Source organism: Nelumbo lutea, chromosome 1 (assembly GCF_056320005.1).
Source record: "Nelumbo lutea isolate HS-2025 chromosome 1, American lotus-T2T, whole genome shotgun sequence".
Taxonomy (NCBI): Eukaryota; Viridiplantae; Streptophyta; class Magnoliopsida; order Proteales; family Nelumbonaceae; genus Nelumbo; species Nelumbo lutea.
Window position 1 is genome coordinate 98189285 of NC_142684.1, and position 13273 is coordinate 98202557.

The 13273-nt window shown below is 36.3% G+C and overlaps 1 protein-coding gene and 1 pseudogene across 1 annotated transcript; both read left to right on the plus strand.

Annotated features, from left to right (window-relative positions):
* Nucleotides 1-464: 464 nt before the first annotated feature.
* LOC148876334 (3-ketoacyl-CoA synthase 17 pseudogene) lies at nucleotides 465-2239 on the plus strand (annotated as a pseudogene).
* Nucleotides 2240-8533: 6294 nt separating this feature from the next.
* LOC148876335 (protein PLANT CADMIUM RESISTANCE 7-like) lies at nucleotides 8534-10803 on the plus strand. The gene is made up of 4 exons (XM_088967203.1): nucleotides 8534-8837; nucleotides 9436-9507; nucleotides 10061-10225; nucleotides 10724-10803. Exons 1-4 carry the CDS (start codon nucleotides 8534-8536, stop codon nucleotides 10801-10803), a joined length of 621 nt encoding a protein of 206 aa, XP_088823329.1.
* Nucleotides 10804-13273: the final 2470 nt, after the last annotated feature.

Below are 13273 nucleotides of genomic sequence, written 5' to 3' on the forward strand. Positions count from 1 at the left end.
AGATGTACGGTGGATGTGCCGTGATATGTGAAGCTCTACGAGGAGCAGATCCAGCGTTCCAGTTACCTGGGTTTGAACCGTCGCCCTCTACTCCAGATTCTGTGGGACGCCAAGTTGGGAACTTGGGACTTGGGAGGAAAATAGACAGTGATAGCTGGGGTCCAGCACTCCCTGACTCAACTCACTCAATACCTCTCTCTCTCTCTCTCTCTCTCTCTCTCTCCCTCCTTGCAAGTAGCTAAATCGATTAAAGAAAGAAGAAGATAAAGCTGTAAACGTCAAGTAGCTATAAGTATTGCAAGTAGATCAATTAAAAAGAAGAAGATAAAGCTGTAAACGTTGAATGCTTGCTTCTTCTGTATCTCTCTCTAATCTGGCTATAAAAACATTGGCAAACCTTTCTCTCCAAGGCAGACAGGATGCTCAGAGGCTAGAGCCTGAACTCACCTCCGCCACTCCTACACAACCCATTTCTTCCTTCCTGTTCCATCCTCTTCATATATATCTGCACTACCCCTCAGCGACCCCATGCAAGCCAAACACGATGACAAACCTCACCTATGTCCAACTACTCCAGGCTTCCTTTGTCACTGTTTTCTCCCTAACCCTCCTCGCTCAGGTCCTCTTATTCCAGACCCCATTGTCTCACCACCTCATCCAATTCCTCTCCCACAATCTCACAGTCTCGATTTCATGCACCGGCTGCCTACTCATATCCATACTCTACTACTTCTACACTCGTCCATTCCCAGTTCTGATGTTGGACTACGCCTGCTTTAAACCTGACTTCGATAGTAAGGTCAGTTTAGAAGCGTTACTGTATGTCATTCGCCGGACTCAGCCCTTCTCCACTAAAACCGAAGAGTTCATGAAGGGCATCTGTAACAAGTCTGGCCTGGGTGATGAAACCTACTTACCCCCAGTCACCTTTCGAGCAGAGAACAGAGCTAAGTTAGTGTCCTCCATTCAAGAATCCAAGGAAGGGATCTTCTCCGTCATTGATTCACTCCTCTCCAAAACACAGATCGACCCACAACGTATAGACATCGTCATTGTCGCCTGCGGCATGTTCGCGACGGTTCCTTCCCTTACGTCCCTCGTAGTCAACCAGTACAACCTAAGACCAGACGTTAAAACCTTCAACCTCTCTGGTATGGGCTGCAGCTCAGGCGTCATTTCCATGGACATGGCCGCCAAGCTCTTGAAAAGCAGCAGACTTATAAGGTACGCACTCGTCGTCGTCACCGAGAACCTCAGCTGGAATCGGTACTTTGGTCATGACCGCTCCATGCTCGTCGCCAACTGTATCTTCCGTGTCGGTTGTGCTGCTGCGTTGATCACGAACGACTCAAGCTGCTGCGCGGTCGCCAAGATGGAACTCGTCAACTCGCTCAGGACTCACCATGGAGCCGACGATAGCGCCTACACAGCAGCGTTTCAACTCGAAGATGAGGCCGGTAATCTCGGGATCTCACTCAAGAAAGACTTGGTTCGAGTTGCCGGTGTTGGCTTGCGTGAGCACATTCGGTCGCTTGCGCCCCGAGTTCTCCCACTGAGTCAATTAGTTTCGTATGCGTACTCGGTCGTAATGTCTGCACTATCATCCAGCGGCGAGTCGAAGCCAACTGTACCTGATTTCACGACGGCATTTGACCACATGTGTATTCACACGGGTGGGAAGGCTGTGATAGAACAGGTGTCACGAGTGCTACGACTCGGAGACGAGGTGACAGAGCCGGCTCGGATGTGTTTGCACCGATTCGGGAACACGTCTAGTAGTCTGGTATTCTACGAGTTGGGGTATTTTGAAGCCAAGAAAAGAATAAAGAGCGGAGATAAGATGTGGATGCTGGCGTTTGGGACAGGGTTCAAGGTGTGTAGTCTGGTTTGGAAATCGCTGATGGGTTCGTGCAAAGAAGCTGAAAATCCATGGAGCGATTGCATCCATCGATACCCATTAAAGAAGTAGTGGAAAGTTTCTGGCTGATCGTCGTGGATGCTTGGAATGAATCCCACCTTCAGCTGGGTTGGGGAATCTATCAAACAAATAAATAAATAAATAAATGGCAAGGTGACAAACGGCAAGGAATAAATTATTATTATTATTATTATTATTATTATTATTATTATTATCCAACTGGTCGGAGACTCAGCTGGTAAGGAGCGCCACTTCGTTGCAGCGGATACTCGGGATCAAATTCCGTTATCACAATGTTAAAGTGTGGGGATGGGCTCCCTCCGTTGTGTAATCCCATCAAAAAATATATTTGTGAAATAAGAGAAAGAAAATAAATGAATTGTAATCCCCACAATTTCTATATATATAAAATATAATCTTATTTGTATTTTGATTCATGCACGCCTCACACCCACTTCGTAACATGTCTTTTAGCCCCACATTGGAAACATATCTCGTTTTTAAATTTATTATTCATGGGGAGATGTTCCCAATACAGAGTGGGATGTGGGTGTGTGGTGTGCTATGCAAGGAGTAGATCCCAATTCCAATACAATAGAATCAGTCCCTCTAACATAATTTGCCTCTGTCTCTCTAATGTGATGCACACACGTGGCGTAGGTTGCTCCTCACAGTCTTCACACCTACCTCACAGCAACTTGTAGCTGCACATTAATAACATTTTCCATATTTGTATGTTTTTATTCATGGGCAGAGATGATCCCTATATTCAACTGCAAGTGCTGTGAAGTGGGTGTTATGAGCTCATGGAAGGGCAAGTAAAAAGTCATAATAAATATTGAAATTGTATAGTTCCCCGAATAACAATAGTACTTATTTGAGTTCATCTTTCAAATGTTTTTTTTCTTTTTTTAGTGCAACTTTCATTGCAATTTATCTTTCAACAAACATGTAACAAGAAATATTGTGAAAGTACCAAGGAGTTGAGATCTTCTGCCAATAAAACATGTTCTAACCCTCTACCAACTTGGTGATCTAACACTGCACATCTCATTATAAGACTGAGACCCACCATAAAAGTGGAACCTGCCATGTATGAGATGTACAATGTAAGACCATGTTGATAGAGGGTTGGAATGTGTTTTGTTGACAGGTGATCGACTCGGTGCCAAGTATTTGAAGTACATCCCCTCTTGTTGGCAATGGCATGAGTTGCATTATTACTTGTATGAAGGTGATCAAGGCCCTGTTTGCTTTTCAATAAGTTACTCACCTGAATAAATGTAATTACCTGGGTAAGTTTTTCCTGGTAAACACTTACCGGGTAAGTGCATTTACCCATGTTCTTTTATTTCTCATGTAAATAAGGCAATGACCATCTTATCCATAAAAATCTATTATTAAAGGGGCATTTTTGTCTCATTCAAGTGTTGGCAACTTTCCTTCTAGGTGGGAAAGTTATTTACCCACCTAGGGGATGGGTATCACTTACCCCGGTAAGTGGTACCTAGGAAAATAAACTTTCCCTGGTTAAGTAAAGATTCATGAAAGAATTTGCATTTGGCACTCCTTATTTTAAGCACTTATCTCCTTTTTGCAGTTAAAAACTGAGTATTAGTAGGGCATCAAAATGTTAAAGAAGATTTTTATAAACAGCATCTGACATGGTAACTCGAGGGTGAGACTGGCTAGGTCATTTGTTTGGTTAATATAAATTAAATATGGTGTGGTAAAATCTCAACCATCAATCTAGATAAGCTGTCAACAGAATGCTGGATAGAAATTTACAACAATGGGACCAAGTACAATATCTCATACATTTATTTGATTCATTTGATTGAACCAGGTACTATAGTGGGTTTTTAGGGATTTTGGTCAATGGGACTAAGTACTATAAACTTTCCTTGGTCCCCACATAAATCTGAAAAAAGAAGATAGGATTCTTGATCAATGAGAAACAAAGTCCCATTGCCTAACTTTCCCTCCTCTCAAAATCCAAAAAAAGAAAACCCCTTAGTTGTTAAAATAATCAAATAATAGAACTTTCAAAACTGTAGTAGTCTATCCAATTTAGTTTTAGCCATTAAGGAACTCATAACCTTCTTAAAATCTTATGGATCCCACAACCACATCCATCATGGGATTAAATGCATCCATGTGGCTCCTATAAGACTTATATTAGAAAACTGATCATAAACCAACTTGTATGAAACCCAAGTCAGACATTTACTACTACAGTGATTATAATGACATGGTTAAAGTAGAAGTCCTCCTCACCATGGATCCTAGATTTTTTCTTTCTTTCTTTTTGTTCTTTTTTACTTAACAGGAAAAAGGTTTGATGGATGATGGATCCCCATTGTGATATGGAGAAGTCTTGAAACCCCTTGATACTCGACTCTAGATCTCCTGTTCACAAGAACTCTACTCATGTCTATCCACAACACACGACCTCCGTGTATTGGGATCATCTCTCCCCGTGCACAATATTATCTAAGAGAATGAGATGTTCCTCATGATGTTATATGCATGGGTAGACGTGGGCAGAGTTCTTGTGAGGAGGACATCCGGACTCTTGATACTCAATGTCCCAATTCTATAACCTCTTTTTGTGCTGCAATCACCATAATAAAGAGAGGTTTGAAAGGCAAATTAAAAAAGGTATTCTTTAAAGTGAAATGTTCTTGTGAAAAGCTCCAAAACAGATCAAAACCATTTAATTTGAAAATAAATTGGTTCATAAAACAAAAACATAGAAAATAGATAAGTTTTTATGGGTGGACTAAAACATTTTATTGTATACTTTTATCACCTAATGAAACTACTCCTTTAGTTTTCTTGGAATGACCATATCCAATCCTGTTCTTTCTATTTCTTCCACATATCCATCTCATCTATTGGAGTAGATATTATTTTACACAAATTTATTAGTATGTTTAAGGAAGCATGCATCGGATCAGAAGGGTCTTAGAAGATCAACTGAGCCAAAAATCAGCAATGTAGTTTTATAAATATTATCAAAACCAGATAAAACCCATTTATGGTAGAACAGTGCTTTAGTTGGGATGCACTTAATGGTCGATTTCCATTCTTTAGAATTGTGACAGATCGAAGTTGTTAGGTGTACCTGGGTACGGGTGGCATACTTATAAATAGGTCAATTTCTGCAGACACAAGAGACAGTCATTGTGTAGTAAGAGAAAAACACTTAAAAAACTGAAGCCTGAAGGGCGATTTTTGCAGATTAATTTACAGGCCTGGGGTGCCACTGAGATATTAAGTAGATAGGACAAGGGTTGGCAGAAATTGAACCTCACAAGAGTCAACTCTGATTTCAACTGTTTTATTGGGCTGAATTAAAATCTCATCCTCATTCTTGGTGGAATTTCATTTCTTTCCTCTTCCTTGAAAAACCTGATTTCAATTCCCACCTATATAAACCGACTATAGGAATAGACAATTCCGATTTTAATTTAGAGGGATTTTGATTCTGATTTTTTTTTTTTTTCACAAATGGTGGTTCTGAGCCAGCCAGACATGCTCTGCACATCTGTGAAATCAATTTACAGTGAAGAAGCAAGTCCACAGTATGAGTTCTCAGCAGTCTTCTCATTAATGGTATACTCGTTCCTTTATCACTCCGCCTGATTTTAAATTTGACAAGCAATGTGACTAATAGAGTATAGATATGACACATTCTAATTTAATATGCTTTGAAAAGCCGACCACGTCATCAGTTTGATCCTGAGATCCCAGATCATTCCTCAATGGGATAGATGCTATGACCATGGTTTTCAAAATCGGACAGAATCAGACGGTTGGACCAAAAAAAAATTAGGAACAGGTTCCTTAAAATTGGTGTTTCTCAAAAAATCATCGATTTTGATCAGCAAACTGCTAATTCAGGCGGTTAATCATTCAAACTGTTTGAACAATTTTAATCGCTTTTTATTTTTATTTTATCAGAATGGACCCAACCTTCGACCCGATAATTGGATCTCTGACCGATTCGGTCTCCAAGTTGGTTTTAAAAACCATGGCTATGACCACCTAGAGGGGACGGATCTAATCTCAGATCATTTAAGCAAACAATCACAAGAAGATGATTGCAGTCATGTGGGTATTTTGTTTATATGAAAAATAAAAGAAAATTTGAGAAAGCTCATCAAGACAATCACTCTCTTGAAACTACCATCTGTTAGGCGCAATTTGATTTGAATTTTCATTCTTCTACTTCTTGCTGGAAGAAAATTCCATCTCTAATTGGAAATATAATGCGAAGGAATTATAGTGGGAAGAAGGAGGTGAAGGATGATACCTATTCAATTTGCTAAGATAATGAAAGTTATTTGTTAAAGAAACAAAATAAACAAAATGGATGAGATACATGTTTGATCTGAAAGTATCATACATGATGTCTTAATCACTAATCAATGTGTTACGTCAAATGGTTTGATTGGATAAAAAATCCTTTTTCCTAATGCAATCAGTGTGTTATTAATTTCTTGATCATCATCAGCACTATTGCACTAACAAATATTCAGTAAAGCAAAGTCATTAGGTCATGTTTGACAATGTTTCCATTTGTTTCTATTTTTTAGAAACTTTTGTGTTAAAACGAGAATTTTATTTATTAATCTTCAGGGCATTTGGCAAATTGTTCTTTTGAAAACAGATTTTTGTTCTAAAAAAGCAAAAACAACGTTTGAATAACCAAACTATTTCTTAACCAGTTCTTCAAATCCATCCCCATCAATGGATGGATTTAAAATTGATTGTTGGGGATAGTCTTGCAAGAGGAGATGATCGTTGCAACAGTTATTGATAAAAAAAATTATAATTTTATGACGAAAAAATAAAGCATCCAAATGCTCCAATATAAAAAACAGCAACAAGGAAGACAAGCTTACATGTGGACATGATACCCCTTCTCTCACGTGAAAACACCACGCACGTGTTCGTAAATAATGAGGGACGTTGTGGGAATCACACATTTCCTGTGAATATATTCTTTGAGAGTGTTGTTATTACTTAAAAACAACTTATTTCTTGCTTTTTTGCCAAACATATTTATATTCTAGGAAAGCACTGGGAACGAGAAAAACACTCTCACAAAACGTTACCAAACAAGACCCTAATTAATTAATTGATATGGAGATAAAACGTGGGTAATGTTGCTGGTTTATATCAGCTGGTCACTAGAGCATCTGACATGTTAATTAATGGAAAGTGAATACGTGAAATCCATTGTCCTGTCCACATCTCTCTAGGGAGAAGAAATGTTGTGGAATCCAAAATAAATTGTGTTCTGCTTGGGTCAATTTCGCTTCTTTTCTAAACTTCCTAAGCCCATCTCAACCATGATGCGTGGAGGTAAGGATTGGAGCCCCTAGGTTCTCAAATATATATATAACCTCTCTCCTCTATATCTTTTGACACCTTAAAAATAACTCGAATACCAGAGACAAATAAGTAACAAAATACTCCACTGTACGCAACTACGCATCTATGCTTAAGTTGGATTTTGCAGACGATGTGAAATATTGAAGTGGTCAAATGCCAAGAGTCAAAGCGTTCTATGTAAACCAATCTAGTATCTACACCTTAAACCACCGCTGGCCGCTGGGACTCCGGCCACCAGTGGTTCTGTCTGCGGTTCAACCATTCAATTGATTCAGCCCTTTTATGCTGTTGGTTGTTGGATAATATTGTCAACTTAGCTCAGACATTCTCATGTGGTTTAATTGATGGTTCAACCAAGTGGGTCCGGAGTACCATAACAGTACTCCGAAAGTAGTTTGTCTGAGTGTGACATTTCTATAGCTTGTGACGAATCGACAGTTCCAACTCCCACAGAATTTCTTCCCCAACTGCGCGCCAAGGTTATCTTTAAAGAAGATTAATAGGCTAGCTCGGGGGGTCTGGGTCACTCAACAAACACCCTTAAAGCCCTATGATTTGCCACATGTCCTTCTAATTATATATATGGCGATTAATCGGCCAAAATCATCACAAAAAACTGAACCCAAATGTGTGCTTTTGCTGTAAACATTTTTAGCTGGGCATAGAGCTAGTGATGCTCCAGCCAAACACGTGGCAAATTCCGAGGGCCCCAGCTGATTGCAACCAGCTAGGCGTCCTGTTGCCATAACATCACAAATATAGAAGCATGTCTAGAGAGAGAAGAATGGGTCATTATTACCAACTGAACACGCCTGTCTCTACCCAAGTAGATGTCAACCACATAAGCTCATTAAGCTCTGTTATTTAATACTTAAGAACCCACCACTATGAACTGACAGACACATAACTCTCTCTTAATTCTTCTCTTCTCTATACATTACCCGTCTCCCTTGTGAGTACTGTGTCAATCTCTTCCTTTCTCTCTCCTCTCTCCTTTCATGTAGACAGTGCCAACCTTGGCACATACATCCTTCCGCCGTCCCTATGTTTCTAGCAAAAATCTAAATTGGTTTTCATATTCAACTCGATCCAATGTTCTTTCAATTTGTTGTTACTCCTGGAAATAAACTAAAAAAGCAAGAGCTAAAGAAAAAAATGGTTAAATAATTTGATCTGGTTTTTACACCGACTACTCCTTGACGACCAGCATTCATGGAGAGAGAACTACAAGAACAGTCAAATATGGATCAGAAGTCCAGGTCTAGTTCGGGGGGAGCTGATGAAGTAGTCAACCAGCCGGCCGTGAACTTTGCTGCAACAGCTGATCCAGTTTGGATGAAACCCCAACGACCATCATCACCAGCACCTTATCCTCCTCCATCAACTGCAAGTAATATCATTCCTGTTCCTGCAGCTCAACAAGGAATACCAATTTATCCTCCTCCAACACCTCCTGTGGACCTGCCACAGCAATGGAGCACAAGCCTATGGGCGTGTTATGAAGACCCAGAAAACTGTACGTAATCATAAACATTTCATAACAGTTAAAGGGCTGTTTGTTAAGTCTTTCTGCGGTCTTTTTGGTTTTTCAAAGCTTGAAAAGATTTTATTTGGCCCCATTTGCCGTGTCTTTTCACATGGGCTATCGGCTTTTTAGAAGTCCGCCGGTTTGCATTTTGGTTTTTTCCCATTTTGTTGAAAAATGATCTATCCATCAGAAACTATAATTTCAAAAAAATGCGAAAAACCAAACAGCCTTCAAACTATTAAGATCCTAATCACATCATCTTTTGATAATTAGAGCTTCTAAAAGATCTCTCCAAACAAATTTACTAAACAACCAAAATTTGGGCTGTTTTTTTCCCTTTGGCATTGAAAGACAAGAAACCCATAAAAGCCCACGACAGTTAGACCATGATAGACCAAAATGCTTAGCAAAACAATCTTGATTTTCAAAGACACATGACCCCAAAAGAGAAAAGATCAGTACGTCGTCTTTTGGTGGACGGTCGGAATATTTTCCTAAAAACGACTTGTCAAACAGCACCTAAAGTATTATCTTTCTTGTCTTTATAATTTAGTGACATGTCTGCTATCTGTATTGTTTTTTCAAGGCATCGTCACCGGTTTCTGTCCCTGCGTTACATTCGGCCGGATTGCCGAGATATTGGATAGAGGAGGCACAAGTGAGTACTTTCATGCAACTAATTAACAATCAGTACTGGAACAAAAGGAATTAATACCTGGTCAGATCGGGTCTTGGTTCAGACCCATGTAATAAGGTGCTCTTCCAATGAGAAGAATAAGCTTAAGCCTGAGAGGGGTGGGTTCAACCCATCTCGTTATAGATCATTATTTAGGCTGTTTTTGATTTCACAGAAAACAATTAGAGAGAAACAAACAGTTGATGCTAAGATTTTTAGGAATTACACAAATTTCTCTCTTATTTTCTGTCAAACCAAACAGTTGAACATCACTGTATATCAAAGGCAAAATTTTCAGTTTTGGATATATGATTCCTACCATTTCATGCATTGATCCATGCATCCATGTAGTTGTCATTCAATTCAATTGATAGAACTGCCAACCCAACTAAAGGGCTATCGATTAATCCAACCATGCATGGTTGTGTTTGAAGAGAAACTAAACATAAAAATCATCAATTGATTTTCTCAGTTTCATCATATGCAGCTTGGACCAGTGCAGGTGTAGCATTTTTTCTCTTGTCATTTATCGCAGGCTTTCGAAATCGATACTCACGTGGATACAGAACCAAATTGAGGAGATTATATAACCTGCAAGAAGCTCCATACCCGGACTGGCTCGTTCACTTCTTTTGCTCAGAATGTGCTCTCTGCCAAGAGTACAGAGAGCTCAAGAACCATGGCATTGATCCTACCAAAGGTATCGCTCGTTACTCCACAAAACTACCCATATATGTGTTTTAGTCTTTTAGATTTCATATTGAACACCGACTATATCTGTAAGTGCATTTATTTATGTTCTTTTATTTTTTAGATAAATAAAAAAAATAACAATTTTAACCATAGAAAATCATTATTAAAAATAACGATTTTATTCCATGCAAATATTGTTATCTTTTCCTGAAAATTATTTATTCATCAGGTAGGAGTATATATCAGTTATCAAAGTTAGTGATACATAAATTCTTTTACACTAGAATTTATATTCTTTTGAATTTACGTCTGTTATCGTTGAGCCCTTCTTTAGATTCATAAATAGAAGAATCCCTAACTTCCTAATAAAGAAAAGAGAAACAAAAATAGATTTCTAACCAAACAATAACAAACCCTTAACGATTCTCTGCACATTTACTCCAACTCATGTTGCTTTGTTATTGATCAAGATTGTTGATTTACTTGTGTTGGTTAATATTTTAAGGGTGGCAAGATGCTCTGGAGAGACAGATCAAAGCCGGTGTCATAGTGCCGCCAACTGTTGAAGGAGCCATGACCCGTTAAATGTCACAGCAGAGCTACAACTTACCTCTTGCTCTTCTTTGTGTCCAATGTGTTTGTGGGTGTGGGAGATTGACGTACTGATATTGCATGAATTTTATGTATCAGTCAACCTAGTTTTCAGTTTGCCGTGTCTGCATATACAAATTGCTTTTGGAAGTGTAATGTTGTCTATAGCTTTATTATATGTATGGTTATGAATGAATGAAAGTCAAAAAGGTGTTTGGGTGTGCGGCTTTATTCTGTCTTTTTCATTTGTTTGTTTATATGTATCCATGTGCACTCGCCCATATGTGTGTCAATATTTAATTGAGTCCAGCCTGTGGGTCTCGTCTTGGGTTAGTATTTGTCGAAAGTCGACACCAAGTCCAACTATATTTTGGGCCCTAGACCAGACTTGAGCCCCGTATCGGCCCTGGCCCAATATCTATGGGTTTGGATGGTCCCAATCGGGAAAGGAAGAGTTTGGTTAGAGACAGCCTGACTCGAGTTACAGCCTTATTTAGAGCACACTGGACGGGTCTGCATGTGATCAATACTGTGGTTTATAGGTCACAAAAAAGATTGAGAGATGAATTCTAGAGAAGGCAAAGATGGCTGCTTTTATCCAGGAAAACAAGAAAAAGAAAATTTGGCCTGACAAGACAAAAGCTTTAGGGTCCATTTGATTGGGTAGAATGGGATTCTGATTCCCATTCCTAATGAAATGGCATTCCTCCATTTGAGAGAATGGCCATTCTGGCCTCCCCCTTGGAAATGAGGTCTCCCCAAAAACAAACAAATAAAAAAAAATGACTTAAAAATTCCCCATAACCTAAATTCAAGAAAAGTACAAATCTTCTTATTCTTCTTCCATGCATAAAGATGACTCTGGAAAGCTGAGATGAAAAGGTTTATAGCGTGGGGAGTGTGGGGTGCATAAAGATGACTCTCTGAAAAGGTTTATAGCATGGGGAGTATGCGGTGTGAGAGGCAGTATTTCCTCAGTGAAAGGTTTATATATATATATATATATATTAAAATAAAGTAGTCAAAAATTTTCTACTTTCTTTGAATTTTTTATTTTTTTTATTCTGTCATTTTTTTAAAGAACCAATAAGATTATCTTCTTCCCCAACAATCTCTTCCCCTAAAATTTATCCTAAACTATCTCCACCACTTTCTCCTAAATAATCTCTTATTCCTATTTATCACATAACTTATCTCTAATTTACTATAAAATTTCTCTCCAAATTATATCTAATTCCTATTTATCCTCTTTGCCACTTTTTATCTACATCTATCTAAATAAATTTTAAATTAAAATTTTAAAAATTATTTAAAATAATTATGTAAAAATATTTAATTATTTTAATATTTTAAAAAATAAATATCTTAAATTCAAACTATGAGTATTTTTCAATATTTTATATATTATTTAAATACTTAAATAACTAAATATTTTAAATAAAAAAATATTTAACATAACTATATTTTCAATAGTTAAAATAACGAAATTATGCAATAAAAAATCATAACATAATATTAAAATAAATAATAATTTAATATTTTTACAAAATTATGTAATAATAGTATAAACATTAAAATCATTATTAAAAACACAAAAATAATATAATAGATTTAATAATACTCATATTATTAATAGTTTTACACTTTTACAAAATTCATCACGAAATTATGTACTAACAATATATATTATGATTTTATAGTTTATTCAAATGAAATGTTATTCAAATAATATAAATTTAACATTAAAAAATAAAATATTGTTTAAATATCTGAATAACTAAATATCTTAAATTCAAATAATGAGTATTTCTAAATATTTTATATATTATTTATATTTAAATAACTAAATATTTTAAATAACGAAATATTAAAAATAACTATATTTTAAATAGTTAAAATATTAAAAATAATGATTTAATATTTTTACAAAATTAATAATGAAATTATGTAAGAGTAGTGTATACTTTAGAATAATTATGATTTTCCAGATTATTCAAATTAAATTTTATTCAAATAATAGAAATTTAACATTAAAAAATAAAATAGTATTTCAATATTTCAATAACTAAATATCTCAAATAATAAAATACTAACAGTAGCTAAATAATTACATAGAAAAAAGTTTAATTATTTAAATATTTTAAAAACTAAATATCTTAAAATCAAATAATGAATTATAGATTATTAAATTCAATTAATAATTAAAATTATAAAATTTAAATAAGGATATATTTAAATAACTAAATAATATTTTCAATAACCAATTTCACTTATATCAATTAATAATTCTAGAAAAATAATTTTCAAAAAAACAATACTCATTAATAACGATTTTAAAATCTTTATCTATATTTAATATACTAAAATTAATATTTATTGTATTTTCAGAAATTATTTATAGTTTTTTGATAAATATATTTTCAATAATTATGTATAAATCTATATTTTTTTTTTATTTAACAAA